Below are 24,763 nucleotides of genomic sequence, written 5' to 3' on the forward strand. Positions count from 1 at the left end.
TTACTTTCATTGCAATTGGGAGCCACAAGAGTTTGAGCAATTTTTTCAAGCTTACACAAGTGTTAATAGATCCAAGCAGAGTGCTTCCCAAGAAAAATGGACATAATCATAAATGAATTAAATTGTTTCAACTCAATTTACAGTTTCCCTATTGGTCCAAACTCAGTGTTTGGGGTTTTATAGTGAAATAACCGGGAGATATCTGCACAGCAGATGTCATAGGGTAGCTGGAGCATTTGGGAATGCACAATCAGCAGTGACAATTCTGAGGCGGAAGGCACAGTACCTGACATAGGACTTGGACTCTGAAAAAACTGACCATCAGTCCTACCACTTTTTACCTATGAGTAAACTATTGTTCCTAATCTAACTCTGCTGCACCTCACTTTCTGAATCTGCAAAATGAATCTAACTTAAGATACTATTGTGAGAATTTAATGTAAAAATGCATTAAAAAGTATGTTAAAATTCTGGATGGTTAGACAACTTCATGAGTGCAAGCTATAATAATATGTAGAATGATGGATGGAGTCTATGCTATGAAAAGTGGGTTACAACATGCCAGACTATGGGTGGGATGAGTTTTGAAGTCCTGTAGCCATCCTCTTTAATTTTGCTTTTTTCCTCACACAATAAGGCCAATGAGATTTTCTGCGTCCCAAACCCCTCAGTATTTTTCTCGTTGTTGCTCTACCAATAGGAGTGACTGCTCTACCCGTCTCATGTGGTTCCTTTATTTTTTTGCTTAATTTCTTTCCTGAAATCCATATTATAGCCTATATTGAAAGATTTTCTATTTCTTATGTGAATTCTTTCTCTCAGCTGCGCAGTCTCCTATTTGAATTGCTGAGAATCACATCTGTAGGATGTGCTTTTGCAGCAAGCTTCATGTTGCAAACACATATTAAAATGTCACATTGTGTCCCATGCAGATACACAATTATTGTTTCTCATTTGAAATTTAATTTTTAAAATTAAAAAATCATTTGAATCTATTCTTAAGTAGGAATGATGTTTTAATGCTTTTTTATTTGTTTATGAAGTCTTTGGAATGCTAACTACTACTGCCTACTCTTTCCTCCTTAACTTTTAAAACTTCACTTAAGAAGCTAAGCCACTGAAGGCATTATGCTTGCCAGGCTAAGACACAACACTACTCTTAGCTTATGCTCTGCTCTATAATCTATGATAAGATATTTATGTATATGTGTGTGTTATGCATATGCAGACATTATTATTTTACCATTAATGGAAATGAGGTTTTGCGATGCTTTAAAATTACACATATAGGATAAGGAAGAGTCAAGATTTAAATACAGTTTGGACCTGATCACCAGCCCATACTTTTGGTCACATCATTGTCAATATATATGGCTGTGATAGAAATAATAAGTTTATGGGGAAATATTAAGAAATTCAGAACTTGCTAACTCTCTTTGGTCCCCTCTGAAACTTAAATAATGGCCATTTCACTCATGTTTTAACTTTATTACCTCCAATCATAGACTAACATCTAGTGAACAATACTAAACTACTGCCAAAATGGCCAAATTATCATCTATGCTATTGTTTTTTATTTTATTTCAGAAGAGCAAAATGTCAGTTTCCTAAGTAATATCCAAGTCCCTACTGTTGGAATTTTTGATATTTATGCTCCAGATTCAACTCATATTGAAAAATTTTCAAAACATAGATGTCTGTGCTGAATAGGTGCAAGCATAGCTGCATAAGTTATAGTTATATGTAAGTTATATATAAAAGTAACAGAAAATAAGGTATTCAAGTCCTGAACCTATCATACATTTTTTTCTAGGTTCTTGGAGAAGTCACTTTCCTCCTCATTAATTGTAAAATAAACACAACAAAATTACCTCATCTGTATAATTCACAGAATAAGTAAGGGGACAGACATTACTCAATGAGTAAAACAACTGTCTATGTGAATTCTTTCTCTCAGCTGTGTGGTCTCCTATTTGAATCACTGAGAATCACATCTGTAGGATGTGCTTTTGCACATTCAATATAACTTTTGAAGTCATTCAATATAACTTTTATCTTGAAGTGTTCCTTTAGCCATGTAGCAGGCTAATAGGAAATCTTAAAATTGGAAGAAGGATTGTGTGCATGACAATAAAAATTCAGAAGCATGTAAATGGTCAAAGGGATACAATTGAATTGTCATTCCCTCTAAAATGAAGACACCTGGGGTTATGTTGAATGTCAGAAGGTAATAATTAGGAACTAGTAGTAAATTACAGAGACACAGAGATCTCAGGGGATGTCCGCATGAGAGCATCTATATATCGCTCCTCTTCTCTCTTTCCTAGGGAAGAAACAATTAAAATGTCTGTGGGGACCAAGTTGGATAATTTGAGTATGCATGTGTGTTTTATAAATTACTTGCTAATCTGCAAACCACAAACAGTAATATCTAAACTTTTTTTCTCTTTTTTTGGTGGCACTGGAGTTTGCACACTTTTTAGAGTATGTTCTAGAAGATATGTTATATTTATAGCTGTATAATCACTACTCAAATCACCTAAGCTAATTTCCTCAGGTTCTTTGTGGTCAATGTCTTCCTCCACCCAGTGTCCTACCAACAACTAAATAATTTCTCCATATAACTTTGCATTTGCAAGAATGTCCTTCCCTAAAATGCTACAATATATGTCTTTGATTGTGACATCTTTTTTTTCACTACTGTGGTTTGAACTCATGGTCTTGCACTTGTTTGCTAGCCAAGCACTACCACTTGAACCACACCCCCAGCTTGGTTACAAGTCTTTCAATTAGCATAAACTCAGGTGGGGCTCATCCATTTTGTTAAAAATACTATAGTGGAACTTTTTTCTTACAGAGTTATATTTCTCAATTTTTTAAATTCTTTGGCTCTAGACTATTTTTATTGATTACAGGATTTGGTGATTATGAATAAAGTTGAATTAAATATTGGTTAACATTTTTGTGTGCCCATAATTTTTACTTCATTTGGGTAAAAACCTAGGAATTGTATTGTTTGTATGCAGTCAATATGCTTAATTGAACAGAAACTCTCAAATTGTTTATGGAAGTGGCTCTATCAGTTTTCATTCCTAAGGGCAATGTGTTCCAGGTTCTTCATATTTTTGAGATCTGTTGCATACAATTTAGTTTTTATTTTACTTTCACTTTTGCTGTTTCTCAAAGATAGCTCAAGATTTCACAAAAACCTTTGTTTTATATTACCTTAATTTTGTCATTATATTTTTATAGAAAGATAATAATTGAAGATCTTTTTAGGGTTCAGTGACATGTTTCAGAAAATTTATACATTGTGTTTTGATGAACTCAAGATGCATAAGTTATCTATTATCCCAAACATTTATCATTTCTTTATGATGAGACTGTTCAAAATCCTTTCTTAATAGTTATTTGAACTATATAATACAATGTTGTTTTTTAATTATCAGATTATTGTTGTACTGGTGCTACATTGTGACATTTACAAAAGTTCTTACAATATATCACAGTTGAAATCACCCCCTCCATCATTCTCCTTTATCCCCTCTCCTCCATTCTTGGAATAGTTTCATTTTTTCCATTTTCATATTTATACCTTGCTTCACCCTTTCCTTACATTCTCCCCTCCCACTGTTACCACCCCCTCAGACAGGATCTGTTTTATCTTCCTGTTCTCCACTTTTGAAAAAAAGCAGAGTTTTCTTTTTGTTTCAGATAGCTACATAGAGTGTTTCATTGTGACATTTTAATGTATATATGTATTATAACCCAATTTGGTTCATTGTCACTATTTTTCTCCTTTAGTACTCTTATTATGGTGATTTTGACAGGTTTAAAAATTCTGTATTCATTCTTGTATAGAAATACATCAACCATATTCACCTTCTAAACTTCCTTTTTACAATATTGTTAATAGTAATTATCCTCTGTGTAATATGTTTTACTGTTTCTCAATAATGTCTCAAGAATTTTCTTATCAAAGTAGTGAAAGGAGAAACATAGACTTATCACATTTTTTGGTTTATTTATTCATTTATTCATATGTGCATACATTGTTTGGGCCATTTCTCCCCCTGTTCCCCACCTCTACCTCTCCCCTCACCCCCTTGCCTCCAGGCAGAACCTGTTCTGCTCTCCTTTCCAATTTTGTTGAAGAGAAGGCATAAGCAATAATAAGAAAGACATAGCACTTTTGCTAGTTGAGATAAGGATAGCTATACAGAGAGATTCCTAGCATTTCTTCCATGCACATGGGTATTACAACCAGAATTGATTCATCTCTACCACACCTCTTCACTACTTCCAGGTCACCTTCACATAATGACCTCTGTCCTTTTAAGGTTACTATATTGGCTCCTCTACAGTGGACACACCAAACACTTTCAACTTTTGGGTTTCCTACCTTTCCCTATTCCTCCTGTATGTGTTCTCCCCTTAGCATGTGACCCATGTCCAATAATTTTACTGCATTTGTTTTAGGTCTAAAGTCCACATATGAGGGAGAGCATACCATTTTTGGCCTTCTGAGCCTGGGTAACTTTGCTTAAGATGATGTTCTCCAGTTCTATCCATTTACTTGTGAATGATAAAATTTCATTCTTTTCATAGCTAATTAAAATTCCATTGTGTATAAATACCACATTTTCTTAATCCATTCATCAGTAGTGGGGCATCTTGGCTATTTCCATAACTTGGCTATTGTGAATAGTACTGCAATAAACATGGGTGTGTGGGTGCCTCTGGAGTAACCTGTGTCACATTCCTTTGGGTATATCCCCAGGAGTGGGATTGCTGGATCATATAGCAGATCTATGTTTAGATTTTTAAGAAGCCTCCATACTGTTTTCCAGAGTGGTTGTAATAACTTGCATTCCCACCAGCAGTGTATAAGGGTTCCTTTTTCCCCACATCCTTGCCAACACATGTTATTGGTGGTGTTTTTGATGATAGCTACTTTAACAGGGGTGAGATGGAATCTTAATGTTGTTTTGATTTGCATTTCTTTATGGGCAGAGATGGTGAGCATTTTTTCATGTGGTGTTTGGCCATTTGGTTTTATCATCACATTTTAAAACTGTGAAATATTTTTCAGTAAAGGAAATTAATCCGTTCTTTCCTCTACACAGCCTAGTTTTAGCCCTCTATCCCCAAGAGATTTACTTTTTTTTTATTGCAGGTACATAAGTAGTTAAAAGGTTCCATTCTATTTTTAAAGTGACTTGGTCTCAAATCAAGTAATTTAACCTTTTCAAATTTTAGCTTCTCATCTGTAAGGAAAAGGACAATAATATCTCATTCTTTCAGGATATTCAAAAAGACTATCAAGTCACACATATACACTCAAACATACACACACTCACACACACACACACATCAGAAGACAATTTCTAAAACTTTGATGCAGTGTTGATAGTAGTGGCCACAAAAATAGTGGTACTCAAACCTTCCATCTTCTGTAACATATGCCTGTCCATTTACAGCTAGGCTGAGAAGTATTAACTGCAGATACTGGATTATAGGAATAATTTGTATGCATCATTTCTGGGTGAATTGAAGCAACCCTTCAGTTGTCATGGAGATTGAGGAGAATTCATGTTCTAGCAGAGGCAGCTATCAATGGTGAAGTCCTGAATAAGCCTACAATTTTGAGTGACTGTGTGTGGAAACCCTTCCACACACAAGCATAAAAGCTTGTGTCAAAGTTTTATGGCCTATTTCCATCAATTGAAAAAAAATACTAAAATTTCCTTGTAAGTTCAAAAGGACCCAAGATAGCCAAAAACACTTTAAAAAGGACAGAATAACACTCATACTTCTTGATAGAAAATTAATACAAGTCAAAAGGAATCAAAGACATTTAGTATTCTTTTAAGAACAGAGATATAGACCAATGAAATAAAATTAAGAGTTCAGAAATAAGCCATATACCTATGGCCAAAAGACTGTTCAAAAGACTGGCATGTCCATTTAGTGGGAAAAGAATAGTCTACAATAAATCAATAGAGTAGACTTTTGTTACTCTTAATACACACAAATGCAAAAGAAAGGTGACTATGAAGGTGATGGCTGTGTCAATTTGCTTGATGGAGTACTCATTTGAGGAAAAATGGATAGAACTGGAGATCCTTATTTTAAGTGAAATAAACCAGATTCACAAAGAAAAGCATTGCATGTTTTCTTTCATACATAGAATTTAGGTATGTGTGTGGGGAAGGACATGAAAGTAAAAAGGAGACCATTAGGGATTTAGGGGAACAAGGTGAATGGGGAGGAGGGATAAGACAGAGTGATGGGGGTGTATGAGTATGATCAAAGTGCATTGTGGGCATGCCCAGCAATGCAGTAATGAAGCCCATTACTTTGTACAATTAATATATGCTAATAAAAAAGAAAGTGTGAGCAAATCTTCTGGACCTTAGACTCAGCAATGATTTCCTACATATGAAATTAAAAAAAACACAAGGAGCACAGGAAAAAATTAAAAATTAAACTTTTGAACATCAAAGCAGGTTAACAAGAAAGTGAAAAGGAGAGCTGGGGCTGCAGCTAAGTGGCAGAGCACTTGTCTAGCAATGGTGAGGCCCTGGGTTTGATTCCCAGCACCACAACAAACAAACAAATAAGGAAATGAAAGTGACAAGGGAACTATGAAACGGTAATAAAAATGTGTAAACCATATTTCTGATAAAGGCCTATGTAAAGAATAACTCATTAACGGCAAAAAGACATCTCAACTAAAAAATGGTCAAAGGGCCTATTCCAAAAATTTACAAAATGCCACAATAAGTATATGAGATGATCTTCCAAATCATTATTTAAGGGGGAAATGTAAATAAAAACTATAACCACTCATCATTTCATACCCATTATAATGGCTATCATATAAATGTATATGCTATATATATATATGTATATATATATATATATAGTCTCACATCTCTGTCTCTCTCTCTCTCTCTCTCTCTCTCTCTATCATATAAACCCAAAACAACAGAAACTAACAAATGTTGGCAAAGATGTAGAGAAACTGGAATCCCTGAATACTCTCCACTTCCTACCAACATCCAGGTAGTCTTATGGTATCTGTTTATATTAATAATAGAAATAATAATATCTATCACATAAACAACTCCAAAATGGCAGTGGCATGACCATAGAGGTTTCTATTATTTATATATTGTTCAATCATTTATTCTATAAGAACTCACGCAGAGGTTCAGTAGCCCAATTCTTTTATCCCCTGTGGTCTGAATAATCTCTGTGCAGTTAGTGACAAAGAACAGCAAACAGAGGATGACATGGAGTGTTTCATGGTTCAGGCATGGAAGTGGAATATATGACTTCCAATTATACTGCATTGACAAGAACACAATCTCATGGTTGTAATCAACTTCATGAAGACTGAGAAATGGAGCCTATCTATGTTCCCAGGAGTAAAAAAGTAATCATTTAGAAAACAAGCCACCTGTCTTTTCCATTGTATAACCACGAGCATCAATGCCATTTTACACTTCCTCTCACATAATGAACATAGTGTCTACCTCCACTAGGAACACAATCCAATTTGCAATTAATGACAATAGAAGGTTAATGTCAAAGAGTTTAGATCATACTCTCCATGCAGTCCTGTGGTCCAGTAACTTATTTCATTCTACATCCAAACTCACTATACAATATTGGACCAGACTGGATAATTAGAAAAAAATTCCCATTCAAAAAAGACAATAATGAAAGACACATTGCTCAATTTTGATATCTTGATGAGTTGCATTATGAAGTTTCCTCATTTCCCTGGTGATGGAAAATAGTTCTAAGAATCCTGATTTTTCTCTGGATAAAACCCAATTATTCACTGTTTTTCTTGGATCATGGTCTAGTCTCTTAAACTTCTTTTACTCATTGTCCTCTATTACTACTGTTGAAGTGAATCAAAAACAAAACTGACAAATGAAAAAATATCAAAAGTATTCTGTTACTTTAACTTCAGCAAAAGTTTAAGGATATGAGAAAAATAGAATAAAATTTTTTAGTAAAATGAATAAATACCGAATCAGTGTAGAAGAGTACAGTTATTTTTTAATTGAAATCTGATTTTTTTGGAAGTGAGAGAGATGTTCTGATTGGTCTTTTTGTACACTTGTCAATTCTTAGCTGCAAGGGTGAAACAAAAGTATTTGGACAATTTCAGAGAAGAAAGTATTGTTCAGTGCCAGTGGGGGAGAATTTTTTGAGACTGCTAATTTCCTGAAAAAGTTGAAATCATGCAACATATGTTAAGGAGCATGCAATTTTAAATGCACAGAGATTCTATAGCTTACTTCCACCCATGTAACTTGGAATTTTTGAAGTTGCTTTATGTTAAAAAGTATTTTTAATTTGAAGATAACTGTTATTTCCAATGACAAAAATAGATTAAGTTCCACTCAAATGGAGGGACAGATTAACAGGTGAACAAATAAATACCAGAGGTGAATGTTAACACATCTATGAAGATGAAGCAGGTTGAGGAGAGAAGGTCCATGGGCAGGGAAGGAGGGTCTCTATGACGGAGTGGGCAATATTTAAACAGCAATTTGAAATGAGTACAGGAATACTCTGAGGTAGGGGCATGCTTACAGTTCCCCAGGAACAGTAAGGAATTATTATCAAGGTGGTGGAGTGAATAAGTAGGAGAGTGACAAGGCAGATATATTAGCTCAGCTGAAGTGTTAATAAAGGCAATAATTTTCAAAGCATCTACTGCCAAAATAGAGAATGACATTATGATTAATATAACTGCATTTTGGAAAAACAGAATGTGAACAGTCAGTAGTCACAAAGTTAAGGTAAATAATAACTGTTTTCTGGACACAGTAGCTTATGCCTCAATCCTAGCTACTTGGGAAGTTGAGATCCGGAGTATGGCAGTGTAAAGCCAGCCTAGGCATTAAGTGAGAACCTAGCTCAAAAATGACCAACACAAAAAGAGCTGATGGAGTAGCTCAAGAAGGAGAGTACCTTCCTAGCAATTGCAGGTCCCTGAGTTCAACTCCCACTACTGTAAAAGAGAAAAAAAGACTTTTTCCACATTTATTCTAATATGACTATCTTTTAGAAATATTCAGAACCATACTAAATCACTCCATAGTAGCTAAAAATATTCATCTGTTTAATTATTGTAATTATTTGTGCCTGGATAAAATGTGTCAACAAAAATTCTATAGTCATCATTAAATAAGATTAATTATTGTCATGTTTTTCTTTATTTTTTTTGTGTTTGGAACTGTTCCTCATCTAAATAAATTAATAATATTAGACAAAGTTTTGTTTTAACTTCCCATATGGTCGTAAACACTTAATTTATTACATTGAATATATGTAAACAGGACAAAGTATCTTATTGTGAATTATATTTAATTAAAAGATTAAACCCAGAGAGTATTTAGTCTTCTCAACAACTTTCCTGAATGCACTCTTGACCTCCTTATTCCTCAGGCTGTAGACCACAGGGTTCAGCATGGGGATGATCATAGTATAAAACACAGATGCAATTTTGTCTGTGTCCATGGAGTGACTGGAACTTGGCTGTAGGTACATGATGATGACGGTCCCATAGAATATGGACACTGCAATGAGGTGTGATGCACAGGTGAATAAAGCCTTCTGGTATCCCTCAGTTGAGTGCATCTTTAAAATTGTGGTAAATATGAACTGGTAAGAAATTAAGATAACAAGGAGTGCAAAAAAGATATTAAAGCTTGAAATAAGAAAAAGAATCAACTCATTAATGTGTTTATCAGAACAAGTCAGAGTCATGACTGCTGGAATATCACAGAAAAAGTGATGGATCACATTGGACACACAGAAAGAGAGACAGAACGTGTCTGCAATGTCAATAGCAGCAGTCAGAAGACCAAAGATGAAAGAACATTTGGCCAGACAAGCACACACATTTGTTGTCATGATAGTAGGGTAATGTAGAGGTTTGCACACTGCTGCATAACGGTCATAGGCCATTGATGTCAAGAGGTAACTTTCAACAGTTGCAAAGAGTACAAAAAAGAACATCTGAGTAGCACATGCATTGTAGGAGATGATCTTATCTCTTAAAAGCAACCCAGACAAAACCTTTGGGGTAACTGTTGAAGAGTAGCAGAAGTCCACCAGAGACAAGTTACTGAGGAAAAAGTACATGGGAGTGTGGAGACGGGAGTCCAGCAGAATTAAAATGATCATTCCTAGGTTCCCTATCACAGTGATGAGGTAGGTGAGGGTGAACATTATAAAGAGAGGAACTTGTAGTTGTGGAACACTGGTGAGTCCTAGCAGAATGAACTCATTCACCTCTGTATTGTTCTCCATAGATGGTATTTTAGAATTACAAGATACTCTGTAACACAGAGAGGTAAAAGAACACATTGATGAACCCAAATCAGTTGCACACAAATTAAATATCTAATCAATATTGTATGATAATAATAAGGCATTTAAAAATATTCTTCATATTTAAAGCACATGACAGCAATGCAATTTGCTGTACAAGCTATCTGTACAGTGTCAGACATTTAAAGAAATAGTGTCCTTGTTGATCACCTTCTTAACTCCTTCATTTTGTGTCTGAGCAAGCTAAGTTGCAGGAAAGGCCAGTAAATTGCCCAAGATCATATGCATAGTATAAGTCCATCTCCTGTGTAAGAGTTTTTGTTTCTAATAGGTTACATTTCTGTATTTCTCACAGTGTGTGTGCGTGTGTGTGCACTTAATTTTCTCATCAAGTTTATTAGGTTGATTAGTAATTACACTGCTTTCTATATGATGTAATTTGGTAACAAAGAGGTTAAATAATTTATACAAGGTCACACAGGTTTTAAAAGACAGATTCAAGTTGTACACTCAGGGTGGTTTCAAACCTAAATGCTGTTAACAAATTTTAAAATTTAAATTTATTTTAAGTGATACATAAAAACAGAGAAACTGTTAACATATTAGTGGGTAACATGACATTTCTACATGTACATATATTCTGAAATGTTTAAATTAGGTTAAACATATCTGTTGACTCAAATATTTGCCATTTCTTTACAGTGAATTGATTTTAATTTTATTCAATCTGTATTTAATCATTGTCTCCATTGTAGTAAGCCTAATGCATGGATTTGCACAGTACAACAACTCACAAATAAGTTGATATTAGATGCAGTGGGATAAATTCATCATTAGAGAGAAATGTAGCAAACAAAACAAATTCTGAATGAAAAGTGTACCATTGTGTGTAAAACTTAGGGATCTGGGAAAAAGTCTATTTGCATTCACGTATAGAAGCTCTGTTCTTTACTACCATGGGCTTTAAATTTAGTTCTTTGAGCCTTATTTTACCCATCAGTGAAATGAATGTTAAGGAATTATTGTAAGATTTAGATGATAAAATGCATGAAAATATCTCACTTGAGTGATAAGCACACTTCTAGTGAGTGTGAACTCAAATACTATACAGAATAGTCGTATAGAATGACATTTTCCATGCTGGTTCAGGAAAGATAGGTAGCAACATACAGGTGGGTGGGTTTGATTTTTATGACTTATAACCTTTTCCTATAGATTATACCCACTCAGACCTTTTATTTCCTCCAGCATTTCTCACTCTATTATTCTTCTCCAACATGAGAAGAAAATGAGGTTCAGAAAACTTAACTTAGGGCCCTTGTCTCCAAGGTAGCAAAGAGAAGAGCTTCTAAATCTGAGTGCAAATGGACCTTTTCCAGCCCTAGGTTTTACATGCAGGGGTGTGCTTTTGTCTCAGAATTGGTTTTATTTGCTGTACATGTCTCTAATGATGCATTTACCCCACTGTATCTGCCATTAGCTTATTTGTGAGTGACTCCACTGTGGCATTCCAGAGGAGTGGCTATGACAGCCATTTTGCATGAGAAAACAGGGATCTTCAAGATCCCTTTTCTTTAATATCTTACTTTAGATTCATATTTTACTTAGAGTTGAAAATCCCCCCTTCTTAGACTCATTCTCACTGCCATTGATAGCAACATGTATATGGATCAAAGATATTGGAGGATGAAATTCCATGGCATGGGGGCTTGGCACTAGTCTTTGGAACAGTTAGTGAGCAAACATAATGTTTTAAACCCTTTTTATCTGGAGCCTTGAGAAAGACATCCACCTTTCATAGCCACTGTTGTCTTCTTCCTGGTCCCTAAAATATTATTTTATACATTGAGATCTCAAATTATTTATGTTTGTCAATTTCAACACCTTACCCACATGATTATGCAGGTTATAATTACATTGTGTGTCTCTCTCTATGTGTATGCATTTCCTAACTCTGATTACTGATATGTTCCCAGTGGGTCTATTCATATAATCTAGGTAAGTTTATCATCTTTAAATCTTCAACTTAATCATATGTGTACAGTCCCTTCTACTATGTAAAGCAACACATTCATAAGTTAGCAAATAAAATGTGTATTTTTGGGCTACAACAGTGAATATAAAAACATATAATAGGTAAATTATTTCTTCATTAAAGGCTGTTGAAACCAAGACATCTTTGCAAATCACATGTCCATTTTCTTAATTGCTTCTTTGTAAAAGAGATGCAGAAAGAGACTCAAAATTGCCCTAGTTCACATACCTGAAATCATCTTCTAAAACGAATCTACTAAATTTTGTAACAGAATAAACTTACCACATGTGTACATTTTTTCATAGGTAGATAGATGCATACACGATAAGTTGATAAATGCTAGATAAAATGTAGATACAGATAGGTAGCAGTGGGGGTGAAGATAGAGTGTGGAGGCACACACACTATCACACATTTTATTTTATTTATTTATTTATTTAGTGTTAATGAAACTGGAAGACTTTAGAAGGCAATATTATTCTCACACCTAGTAGAAGATATTCAAGATATAACCTCATGTCTAAGTGATTCCATTGAATATGCCTTTAATCACTGCATGTCAGATTTTCTATATGAACAAATAATGAAAGCATAAAATTGGGGAAATTATACAGAAAAGGAGTTTGGATCTAGGTAGTTTTAGGATGAATCTTCTGGAGTTTAAAAATGTGTCATTTCACTTTGTTTTGGTGATCTACCCCTTAATGATAGGACAACTTACTTAAAAAGTATGAACTTGCTTCCTGTTCAATCAGAGTAGCATCTACCATAGGTATTGCTCTTACTATACACAATTTCATAAATTTTACTGACTGTAGCTATGTGCTGAATAATTTTTTTTCATTTGAATCCTACACCTGTGCCAAGGTTTGAGATAAAGTGTTCAGGTTGATCTTGGCTTAAAAAACAGTAGATGTAGTAGAAGCTGCTTCATAGCATCTTCATGCATTACATTTTTCACTAAAAATATTTAGTATGGAATCATACCTTGCACCTTGAAGAGAAGGGGAAGGAAATCTGAAATTGTACATCTGAAATAAGATTCATTCCTGGAAGAATAAATAAATAGTCTTGGAGTATCTCTCTCTTTCTCATAGGTACTGGTCAAAAGGATCTTAAAGAGAAATAACATCATAAATACGTTGTTAAGAAGCCTGGTTTTTTGTATTGTACCTATTATATATTTATTCATGTACCCAGAATTATTTGCCTTCTGTTGGGCTCAGTTTCCTTATTTGTGATTTAAAAGTGATAAAATGTACTCTCCCACATACATTACAGAATTGTGCCTGTATATTGCAAATGAAGATAGTACATAACATCTTAGAAAGAGATTATCCTTTTAACATGGACCAATACAATTTTTATCTTACGGCATTTCCCCTACCTGTGGTTGAAGATTCACTACAAATGCTTAGTTTGGGGACATGCTACCATATCAGAAATCATTAGCATTCACTTCAATAAATGCTGACCATGGACGATGTTTAGACCTGTCTATTTCAAATGATGTCATGTTGGGTCACTGTGGGATTTTAGAGTCTGGTAAGTGGGAAGCAGGTAAATTTTATGGAGCTCTCAGGGGAATCTCCCTCTGAGGTCCATCATGTCTTTGCATTCTACCTATCTAGGTAAGAAGCCATTAAACTGTGTGCAGGAGCAGGGCACTAGGGCGAAAAGCATACCAGTGCATTTTCAATAACCATGGTCATATTTTCTCTCACTTTTAGTATTGTACAATTTGTATATTCAGGAGTGGATTGCTTAATTCATTTACATTGTGATTATTGATATTAAAATATATATTTAAAATTTTGTTTTCTTTTTTTGACGGCATTTGGATTTGAACTCAGGGCCTTGCACTTGCAAGGCAGACTTGTTACCACATGGGCCATGCCCCCAGCCATTCTGTTTTAATTATTTTTCTAATTGGGTCCCATTTATACATGGGCTGGCCTGGATGATGGTCCTCCTATTTACATATCCCACATAGCTGGGATGATGGGTGTGAGCCACTGCACCAGCAAGATTTTATTTTGTCTTCTATCTGCCATGATTTTTAGATTTTCCTTCTATCATTTTTATTCTTCAAGGTGTTATGATTAAACATTTGACTACTAGAAATTTTAGAAATTGACAAATAATATCCTTTTTTTTCCTTTCCTCATTTTACAAAGAATCCAATTGTCAGGGAGATAAGGATTTAAATCTACTCTAACCCTGATAAGTCAACTAAAATTTTTTGTTGATATCCATAGACAAATGGGCTTCTTTTTGCCCTCTCAATTATCCTCCTGCAGGCAGGACTGTTAGTCCTCTATGCACAGTCCCTTGACATTCCTTATGCTGTGCTGGCCAGTGCATGTTGTGAAAAAGTATTAACAGTCTTAATTCTTGAAGCTGCAAGAATGTGATCATCCCATGTGTGGACCGTCTAATTACTTTAAAGTCAGCAAAGGAAGAACATTTGCTTCTTTCCTTCTGATGTGGAGGCCTTTCATTTATTTTTGTTGCCTAGTTTATCTGACTAGAACTTCCAGTGTTATGTTCTATGTTGAATAGAAGTGATAAGATTGGGTATTCTTACCATCTCTTCTTGTTTCTGATCTTAGAAGAAACACTTTCAGGTTTTACCTCAACTGTGGTAAACTTAATGGCTTTTTTTTATATGGTCTTTATCATATTGAGGTACAATCATTTTAGTGTTGAGAGTTTTATCAATGGTCATTTTGTTATATGCTTTTCCTACCTCTCCTGTAATGACAGATTGTGTAGTTTTGTCCATTGTTACTGTGGAGTATTATATTTGTTAATTTGAGTGCATTGAACCATCCTTATATCTCTGGGATGGATGCCATTTGGTGAATGATCCTTTAAATAGATTTTCCTGCAGTTTGTTTGTATTTCATTAAGGATTTTTGCATCACCAGGGATATTGACTTAAATTTTCTGTACATATGAAGTCCTATTCTACCTTTGATATCAGGACAATTGTAATGTTTTGATATACATATACGTAGCAAAGGGTTAGTATAGTCAAGCAAATGGACATATACATTGTCTCACATTTTAATTTTTTTCTTGTATAACATTCAATCTAAAAATCTACTAAAATCTACTTTGTTAGCAAAAATCCCAAGTACAATATTGTTAATTGCAGTCTTCACATTGTGTATTAGATCTCTGGAATTGTTCGTCTCACGTATCTGTAAAGTTTTTGTCCCTTGGTCTACATCTTTCAATTTCCTCCCTTGCTCTACTACTTATGGCAACTTTTATTTTATTGAAGTAATACAAAGATTACAAAAATAAAAGGATTCCTCTTTTCTCTATACCCTCATCAACACTTGTTTTCTCTTGTCTTTTTGATAGGGCTCTTGTCCCCATGAGAAATGGTGCCAGTCCCTCTCACATGCACTGCTACCACACAATGTTGCCGTCCTCCACTGGTATGCATCAGTCCTGGGCCTGGGGTTGAGCCTCCTGTTGTCCACTGCTGCTGCTGCTGGCTGCCACTGGTGCACAGGGCCACTGGATCTGAAGAAAATCCTCCCACTGGCAGGGCATTGCACACCTCATTCTTTCTCAGTCCTATGCAATACTTATCTGCTGAAGAGAGGGAGTAATTATCTGTTCGGGGAAAGAAAAGACTTGGGAACCAAGTCTTTGCATAGAGCCTGGGTTCATTCATTCTTTCCATGGTGAAGAGCAAGGCTGGGCAGAATCCTGCAGTACCTAGACACTAACCTCTGACCTATGTCTAGGTAGAGGATATTAGAGATGTTTCCCATTTTTAAGCAGTCCTATTGCTAATTTGGAATAGTACACTAAACTGCAGATTTGGAGCAAATGTGGGCTTCGGGTAACCTTTAGTGCTGCAACAGTGAGAACACACTGTAGGTGGACTCAAGGCAAGCTTGGAATTAAGGTGCCATCTAGTGCTAAAATAGTGGAAGTGTACATAGTCTCTAGAAAAGAAGCAGATCACTTAGAATTTCTAAAAGAACAGGTACCAAGTCAAATTATAAAGACTGGAATAAATAGCCAGTTGTTCAATGCACAGATAACATTGTATATCAGCAAGTATCGAGAACTCTTAGAGAGTCATGACTTTGCTTAACAGACAAAATAAGGTCCTGAAAACCACTGTACTTAGTAAGTGAAATCAGCAAACTTAGGTGTAGAATTCAAAATAGCTGTTTTAAGAAAATTCAATGAGCTTGAGGAAAAATACAGAGAATGATTCAATACTATAAAAAGAGAAACTCAACAGACTGAATTAAATCAAAAGAACCAAACAGAAGCTGTACAGCAAAATGAAAAATTGTGATTGAGGGCATCAATAGCAGAATATAGCAAGAAGAACAAAGAAATAGCTAGTTAGAAAACTGCCTATTTGAAAGTACACAGAGGAGAAGAAAATAAAAGAATTAAGAGAAAGGAAGGAAGCTGATGGGAACTCTGGGATGAAAATGTCTTTAATTTGGCAAATTTTCAGCCATTTAATATTTGAATGCTAATTTTCTTCCATTCTTTTTTTTATGGAGTTCATACAACAATGTGTAGGAGTTTTTCAGTCCATCCTGTCAGGTAAACTTACCTTCATGTTTCCCATTATTATTCTCTCTAAGCTGTGTTTTCAGTAATTTTAAGTTCCAACTTGTATATTCTAATTCTAAATTTGATTTTGGGTCATCTAATGTTTATTCTATCTATTAAATGACTTAAAAATTGTTAGTATATATTTTATTGCCAAGACTTCTCAGTTTTAATTTTACATATTTTGTTAGCAATTAATAAATACTTATTTTTCCCTCACTTCCAGATTTTTTTATCTAATTGATACTTAATTGTAAATACCTATGAGTGATAGAATGATGGGTCAATATATGTATACATCATGGGGTAATCAAATCAGTGTGTTTTGTTTATCCATCATCTTAAAGATTTATCATTTCTTCATAGTGAGAACACTCAATATTTTCAGTTCTAGATATTTTGAATAATCTGATATAAGATTAACTATAAGCACCATTCTATGTAATAGTTCACCAAAAGCTATTCTTATTAACTGGGACTTTCTACTCTTTCAATAGTCTTTCCCCATATCTCTGTCCTCTTTAACCTCTCCAACATCTGGGAAATGCAATCTACTCTTTAATTCTATGAGATCAGGTTTTATACATTACATACATGGTAAAACCATGTAGCATTTTTTCTCTGTGTGCCTGGTTTACTTCCATTGACATTACATCCTTCAAGTTCATTCTTGTTGCTGCAAATGAGTGTTTCATTCTTTTTATTGCTGAATAATATTTTATTATGTATATGCAGTCATATTTCATTTCAGTTGACAACAGTGGAATATAGAATAGTGGTCAATAAGAGTATAATAGATGGGAATATTTCTTGTTGCCTCGAGAAGCTGTAGCTTTCATAACATTATCATGAAGCGTATTACTCGTGTTTGTGATGCTGTTGGTGTAAGCAAACCTATTGTGCTTGCAGTCAATAAAAATGTTACTCATACAATAATGTACAGTACTTAATGCTTGGTAGTGACAGTAAGTGACTCACTGGCTTACTTTTTGATATTTTCATTACTGTTTGTGTATTCCTTTGAATTTTTAAAACATCTTTAACTGTAAACACTACACCATGTTATGCCAGCAGCAGCCTCATATATCTCATGATTGCTGTGTATCTTGATACCATCAAGAGGCTGAACAAGTGATTGGTTTATAGCATCTTAATTTCTATAAGTACACTCTATGATTACACGATGATGAAATCACCTTATGACACATGTCTCATAAAGCATCCTTGTCATAAAGCAATGTGACTATATAACACATTTTTACATCCATTAATTTATTAATAAACACATAGGTCGACTCCAAAAACAGCCAACGCATAGAAAGGGAGGAAATACTCACAAACTATTAATCTGACAAGGTGGTTTTTATTTAGAATATACAAAGAGTTTGAATTAAGCAACAAAACATCAAATAATATAATTAAAACAAGAAAGACCTTAGTAGACACTTTTCAAAAGAAGACACATAAATGGCCAACAGTCATATGAACAATGTTGAACATCGTTGCTATCAAGGAGATGCTCCTTGAAACCACAAAGTGATATCACCTGACCCCAGTAAGACTGGCTATTATATAAAAGACTAAAGGTAACAAATGCTGGTGAGGATGTACAGGAAATGTTACACACTGTTGGTGGGATATAAATTAGTACAACCATTACAGAGAATATGGAGGTTCTTTGAAAAATTAAACACAGAACTACAATGTGATCCAGTATTCTTATTATTGGGTATATACCTAAAGGAATGAAATCAGCATGTTGAATAGATACACTATGTTTATTGCAAAAATGTTTCTAGTTCTTAAGTGAGATTGTAGGGCATGAAGATTGGCATGTAACTCATAATTCAAACTTTCCATCCAGAAACTGTAGGTCAAATTAATTAGCTTTTCTATGTGTCATTTTTTTCATCTACACAATTTAAATGATAACATTTTTCTCCAGGTAAGCATATATATATTTATTTATTTTTAAATTTAATTTTTTTATTTATTTAGGATTTGAATTCAGGGCCTATACCTCAAGCCACTCCATCAGTCCATTTTTGTGAAGGGTTTTTTTCTTTATTTTGTTCCTTTTATTTTATTTTATCATTTTTACATTTACTTACATTTGTATACACTGTCTGAATCACCTCCCCCCTACTCCAGCCCTCTCCTCCAATAGCTTCCTGGCAGAACCTGTTCCACCCTCTTCTCGGATTTTGTTGAAGAGAAAACATAAGAGATGACAAGAAAGACATAGCATTTTTGCTACTGAGGTAAAGACAGCTATACAGATAGATTCCTAGGGATGATTCCATGCACTTGTGTTTTGCAACCCACATTGATTAATTTCTGCTAGACCCCTTCACTACTTCCTGGTGCCCTTCCCACAGTGGCCTCTGCCAGTTTAAGATTACTATATTAGCTCCTCTACAGTGAGCACATCAACCACATTCAAGTTTTAGATTTTCTTCCCCTATTCCTCCCATGTGCGTTCTCTCCTGAGTGTGTGACCATCCAATAATATTACTGCATTTGTTTTAGGTTTATAATCTGCATATGAAGGAGAACATCTGATTTTTGGCCCTCTGAGCCTGGCTAACTTCACTTAAGATGATGTTCTCCAGTCCCATCAATTTACTTGCAAATGACAAAATTTCATTCTTCTTTGTGGCTGAGTAATCCATTCATCAGTAGTGGGACATCTTAGCTTTTTCTATAGCTTGACTATTGTGAATAGTGCTGTAATAAACATGGGTGTGCTGGTGCCTTTGGAATAACCTGAGTCTCATTTCTTTTGGGTATATCCCTAGGAGTGGTATCGCTGGATCATATGGCAGATCTATGTTTAGTTTTGTAAGAAGCCTCCATATTGTTTTCCAAAGTGGTTGTACTAGCTTACATTCCCACCAGCAGTGTGTGAAGGTTCCTTTTTCCCCTGCATCCTTGCCAACATTTGTTGTTGGTGGTGTTCTTGATGCTAGCTATTCTAAAGAAGTGAGGTGGAATCTTAGTGTGGCTCTGATTGGCATGTTCTTTATGGCTAGGAATGGTGAACATTTTTTCATGTGTTTTTCGGCCATTTGGACTTTGTCCTTTGAAAAAGTTCTGTTTAGTTCAGTGGCCCACTTCTTTACTGGTTCATCAAATTTTGGGGAGCTTAGTTTTTTGAGCTCCCTGTGTATTCTGGTTATCAGTTCTTTGTCTGATGTATAGCCATCCACTCTGTGGGTGGTCTTTTCAATTTAGAGACTATTTCTTTTGTTATGCAGAAGCTTTTAAATTTCATATAGTTCCAGCTATCCATTCTTTCTTTTAGTTGCTGAGCTGCTGGAGTTCTCCAGAGGGATTCCTTGATTATACCTAATGCTTCCACAGTATTCCCTGCTCTTTCGTGTATTAACTGCAAGATTCTGGTCTTATATTAAGGGCCTTAATCCACTTTGAGTTGATACTAGTACAGGGTGATAGACATGGATTTAGTTTCAGTTTTCTGTAGGTAGATAACCACTTTTCCCAGCAATATTTATTGAAGAGGCTGTCTTTTCTCCATCATATGTTTTTGGCACTTTTGTCAAAAATAAGGTAGGCATAGCTGTAAAGATTCATATCCAGGTTCTCTGTTCTGTTCCACTGGTCTTCATGTTTGTTTTTGTGCTAGTACTATGCTGTTTTTATTGCTATGGGTCTGTAGTATAGTTTGAAGTTGGGTATTGTGATATCTCCAGCATTGTTTTTTTTGCTCAGTATTGCCTTGGCTATTCACTGTCTTTGTGTTTCCAAATGCATTGTAGGGTAGATTTTTCAATCTGTGATAAATGTCTTTGGAATTTTGATGGGAATTGCATTGAACATGTAGACTGCTTTTGTTAGTATAGCCACTTTTACTATATTCTGCCCATCCATGAGCACAGATCTCTCTACCTTCTGAATTCTTCCTTGATCTCTTTCTTCAGTGGTTTATAGTTCTCCTTGGAGAGGTCATTTACATGCTTTGTGAAATTTATTCCTGGGTATCTGAATTTTTTTTGAGGCTATCGTAAATGGAATTGTTTTCCTATATTCTTTCTCAATTTGTTCATTGTTGTTATATAGACAGACTACTGATTTTTGTAAGTTGATTTTGTATCCTGCTGCATTGCTGAAGCTGTTTATGGTGTCTAGGAGTTTTGGGGTGGAGTTTTTTGGGTCTTTGAGGTATAGAATCATGTCGCCTGCAAATATAAATGCTTTGACTATTTCTTTACTTATTTGTGTAACTTTTATTTCTTCTTCTTGCTTTATTGCCTGGCTAGGAATTCCAGGATTATGTTGAACAGGAGTGGGGAGAGTGGGCATCCTTGTCTTACTCCTGACTTCAGGGGAAATTGTTTCAGTTTTTCCCCATTAAGTATGATGTTGGCTATAGGTTTGTTACATATACCTTTATAATTTGAGGTACATTCCTTCTACTCCTAGTTTTCTTAGAGTTTTTATCATGAAATGATGTCGAATCTTATCAAAGGCTTTTTCTGAATCTATTGAGATGATCAAGTGGTTTTTGTCTTTGCTTCTGTTAATGTGATATATTACATTTTCAGATTTGTGTATGTTGAACCACCCCTGCATCCTGGGATGAAGCTGACTTGGTCATGGCAAATGATTTTTCTGATATATTGTTCGATTCTGTTTGTCATTATTTCATTGAGGATTTTTGCATTGATGTTCATTAAGGAGATTGGCTTGTAGTTCTCCTTTTTGGATGTGTCCTTGTCCAGTTTTGAGATAAGTATATTACTTGCTTCATAGAATGAGTTAGACAATGTTCCTTCCCTTTCTATTTTGTGGAAAAGTTTAAGGAGTGTTGGTATTAGTACTTCTTTGAAGGTCTGGTAGAATTCAGTTGAGAATCTGTCAGCTCCTGGGCTTTTCTTTTTTGGGAGTCTATTGCTGCTTCAATCTCACTATGTGTTAGAGATCTGTTTAGTTGGTTAGTATCCTCTTGTTTCACTTTTGGATGGTTATAGGTATCTAGAAATTTGTCAATTTCTTCAAGATTTTCCAATTTATTAGAATACAGTTTCTCAAAGTAGTCTCTGATAATTCCCTGAGTGCTTGTTGCTAACTCTCCTTTTTTCATTTCTGATCTTACTAATTTGCATCTTTTCCCTCCTCATTTTAGTCAGATTTGCCAGGGGCTTGTCAATCTTGCTTATTTTTTTAAAGAACCAGCTTTTTGTTTCATTGATTCTTTATATGGCTTTTTGGGTCTCTATTTCATTAATTTTGGCCCTTATTTTTGTTATTTCTCTCCTGCTTATTTTGGGGTTTGCTTGTTCTTGTTTTTCTAGGAGTTTGAGATGTAACATCAGGTTATTTGAGATATTTCTGTCCTTTTAACACAGGCACTCATGCCTATGAACAATCCTGTTAGGACTGCCTTTGCTGTGTCCCATAGGTTCTGGTAGGTGGTGGTGTCATTTTCATTAGCTTCCAGGAAACTTTTAGTTTCTTCTCTTATTTCTTCTTTGACCCACTGATCATTGAGCAATGTGCCATTCAGCCTCCACTTATTTGTATATTTTCTACTGTTGTTTTTGAGTTCTAGTTTTAATGCATTGTGATCAGATAAAATGCAAGGTGTTATTTCTATTTTCTTATATTTGCAAAGGCTTGCTTTGTGCCCTAAGACATTATCAGTTTTGGAGAAAGTTCCATAGGCTGCTGACAAGAATGTATATTGTGCTGTCCTTGGATGAAATATTTTGTAGACAAAAGTTAGATCCATTTGATTTATTGTGTCATTTATTTTTAGGATTTCTTTATTGATTTTTTGTTTGGATGACCTATCTATTAGTGATAGAGTGGTATTAAAGTCTCTCACTACCCCTGTGTTGGAGTCTATATGTACTTTTAAGTCCTTTGGTGTATGTTTGATGAAATTGGGTACAGTGACATTGGGTGCATATAGGTTGATTTGTTACTTCTTTTTGATGTATTTCCCCTTTTATTAGTATGAAGTGTCCTTTTTTATCTTGTTTGACCAATGTAAGTTTGAAGTCTACTTTGTTTGATGTAAGTATTGCTATTCCTGCCTAATTTCTGGGGCCATTGTCTGGGTAAATCTTCTTCCAGCTTTTCACCCTAAGCCAGTGTTTACTTCTGTCAATAATACAGGTCTCTTGAAAACAATAGATCCTCGGATCTTCCTTTTTAATCCAGTTTGCCAAATGGTGTCTTTTGATAGGGGAGTTGAGTTCATTGACATTCAGTGTTAATATTGATAGGTATGTGGTGATTCTGCCATTTGTTTTTGTTGTTTATGGATTTGTGTGCAGCCAAACCAATGCTACTCTCTGATTACTTGTCTTTTCTTCTCCTGTGGTTGATACTTCCCACCCTCTTGTGGCTTTTTTTACTTTTATTTTCTGTGCTCAGAATTCCTTGTACAGAAGTGTAGTGGTGGCTTGGGGGTCATATTTTGTTTTACTTCCTGTGTATTGTGGAAGATTTTTTTGCTCCATCATTTTGAATGATAGTTTTGCTGGGCAGAGTATCTTAGGGCTGAAGTTATTTTCATTCATGTCCAAAATACCTCACTCCATGCCCTTCTTGTTTTTAAGGTTTCCTTTGAGAAACCTGCTGTTATTTTGATGGGCTTACCTTTCTTTATATATCATTTGTTTTTTTCTCTCTTACAGTTTTAAATATTCTTTCACTGTGCTCTGTGCTCATTGTTTGAATGATAATATACTGTAGGGAGGTTCTATTTGGTCAAGTCTGTTTGGTGTCTGGAGGCTTCCTGCACCTGAATGGACAAAACTTTCTTGAGGTTTGGAAAATTTTCTGTTATTAGTTTATTGAATACATTATGTTTTGCATTGATTTGAATCTGTTCTCCTTCTTCAATGCCCATGATTCTCAGGTTTGGTCTTTTTATGGAGTTGCTGAGTTCTTGCATATTCTTTTCACAGTTCTGGAGTTGTTTGACTAATATTTCTTTTATTTTTTCATTAATTTCTATTTTATCTTCAAATCTGAGATTCTGTCTTCCATTTGTTCTAGTCTGCTGGAGTGGCCTTCCACTATGTTTTGTTTGACTAAAGGAACTTTTTATTTCCAGGATTTCTGTTTGTTTTTTCTGAGTTTTTCCATATCTTTGTTCAACTCCTCCTTTATATTTTGTGTTGTCATCTTTAATTCATGTCTTCCTTTTTTGTAGTGTCCTTTGCTTCTCTTTGGTGTTTGTTGAAATCCTGAGTTTCTTTATTTCTTTCTGTGCCTTCTCATATTCTTTTTTTGTTATTGTTGTCTTGAAATTTCTTGAGTGCATCTTGTACATTCTGGTGAACCTTGCATAGTAACTTCTCCATGAACTTCTCAGTGATATCTTCCAAAATTTCTTCTTTGAGGGTTTTTATGTGAGTGTTCCTGGGCTCCTTAGAGACATTTATCATTGTTTTGTTGAGATCAGGAACTGGGTATCTATTTTTTTCATTTCCCAGTAAATCATCTATCAAATTATTTTTTTAGGAGAGTGGTTTCCATCCTTTCTTCCTATTGATCCACTTGGTGCTGTGCAACTATGTTTTTGATAGGATAGCTGGTGATTTTCATTGCCTGTTTTCTTTCCCTGATTTAATTTTTGTGTTGTGACTGATGTGGTTGTCAGCTATGATGTGCTCTTTCTGTCCCTGGCCTGGAGTTGTAATTTAGCAATAACAAAATCACAGGTTCAATGCCAGACCAGATGTTTACATATTGTATAGGAAATCCCTTGATGGTAATATCTATAAACAGTGG

At 34.9% G+C, this 24,763-nt stretch overlaps 1 protein-coding gene and 1 pseudogene across 1 annotated transcript; both read right to left on the minus strand.

The window, feature by feature from the left end:
- Nucleotides 1–9,396: 9,396 nt before the first annotated feature.
- Nucleotides 9,397–10,344, minus strand: LOC109678756 (olfactory receptor 5B17-like). Its single transcript, XM_020154211.2, has one exon. The coding sequence runs from the start codon at nucleotides 10,339–10,341 to the stop codon at nucleotides 9,397–9,399; it is 945 nt and encodes a 314-aa protein (XP_020009800.2). The 5' UTR covers nucleotides 10,342–10,344.
- Nucleotides 10,345–15,737: 5,393 nt separating this feature from the next.
- LOC109678755 (olfactory receptor 5B3-like) overlaps nucleotides 15,738–24,763 on the minus strand; it is a 49,671-nt pseudogene continuing 40,645 nt past the window's right edge.

The sequence above is a fragment of the Castor canadensis genome, chromosome 1 (assembly GCF_047511655.1).
Source record: "Castor canadensis chromosome 1, mCasCan1.hap1v2, whole genome shotgun sequence".
In the NCBI taxonomy this organism is placed as follows: domain Eukaryota; kingdom Metazoa; phylum Chordata; class Mammalia; order Rodentia; family Castoridae; genus Castor; species Castor canadensis.

Bases quoted from the DNA above. Each gene is read 5' to 3' on its own strand.
- LOC109678756 (XM_020154211.2), bottom strand. From the start codon at position 10,341: ATGGAGAACAATACAGAGGTGAATGAGTTCATTCTGCTAGGACTCACC.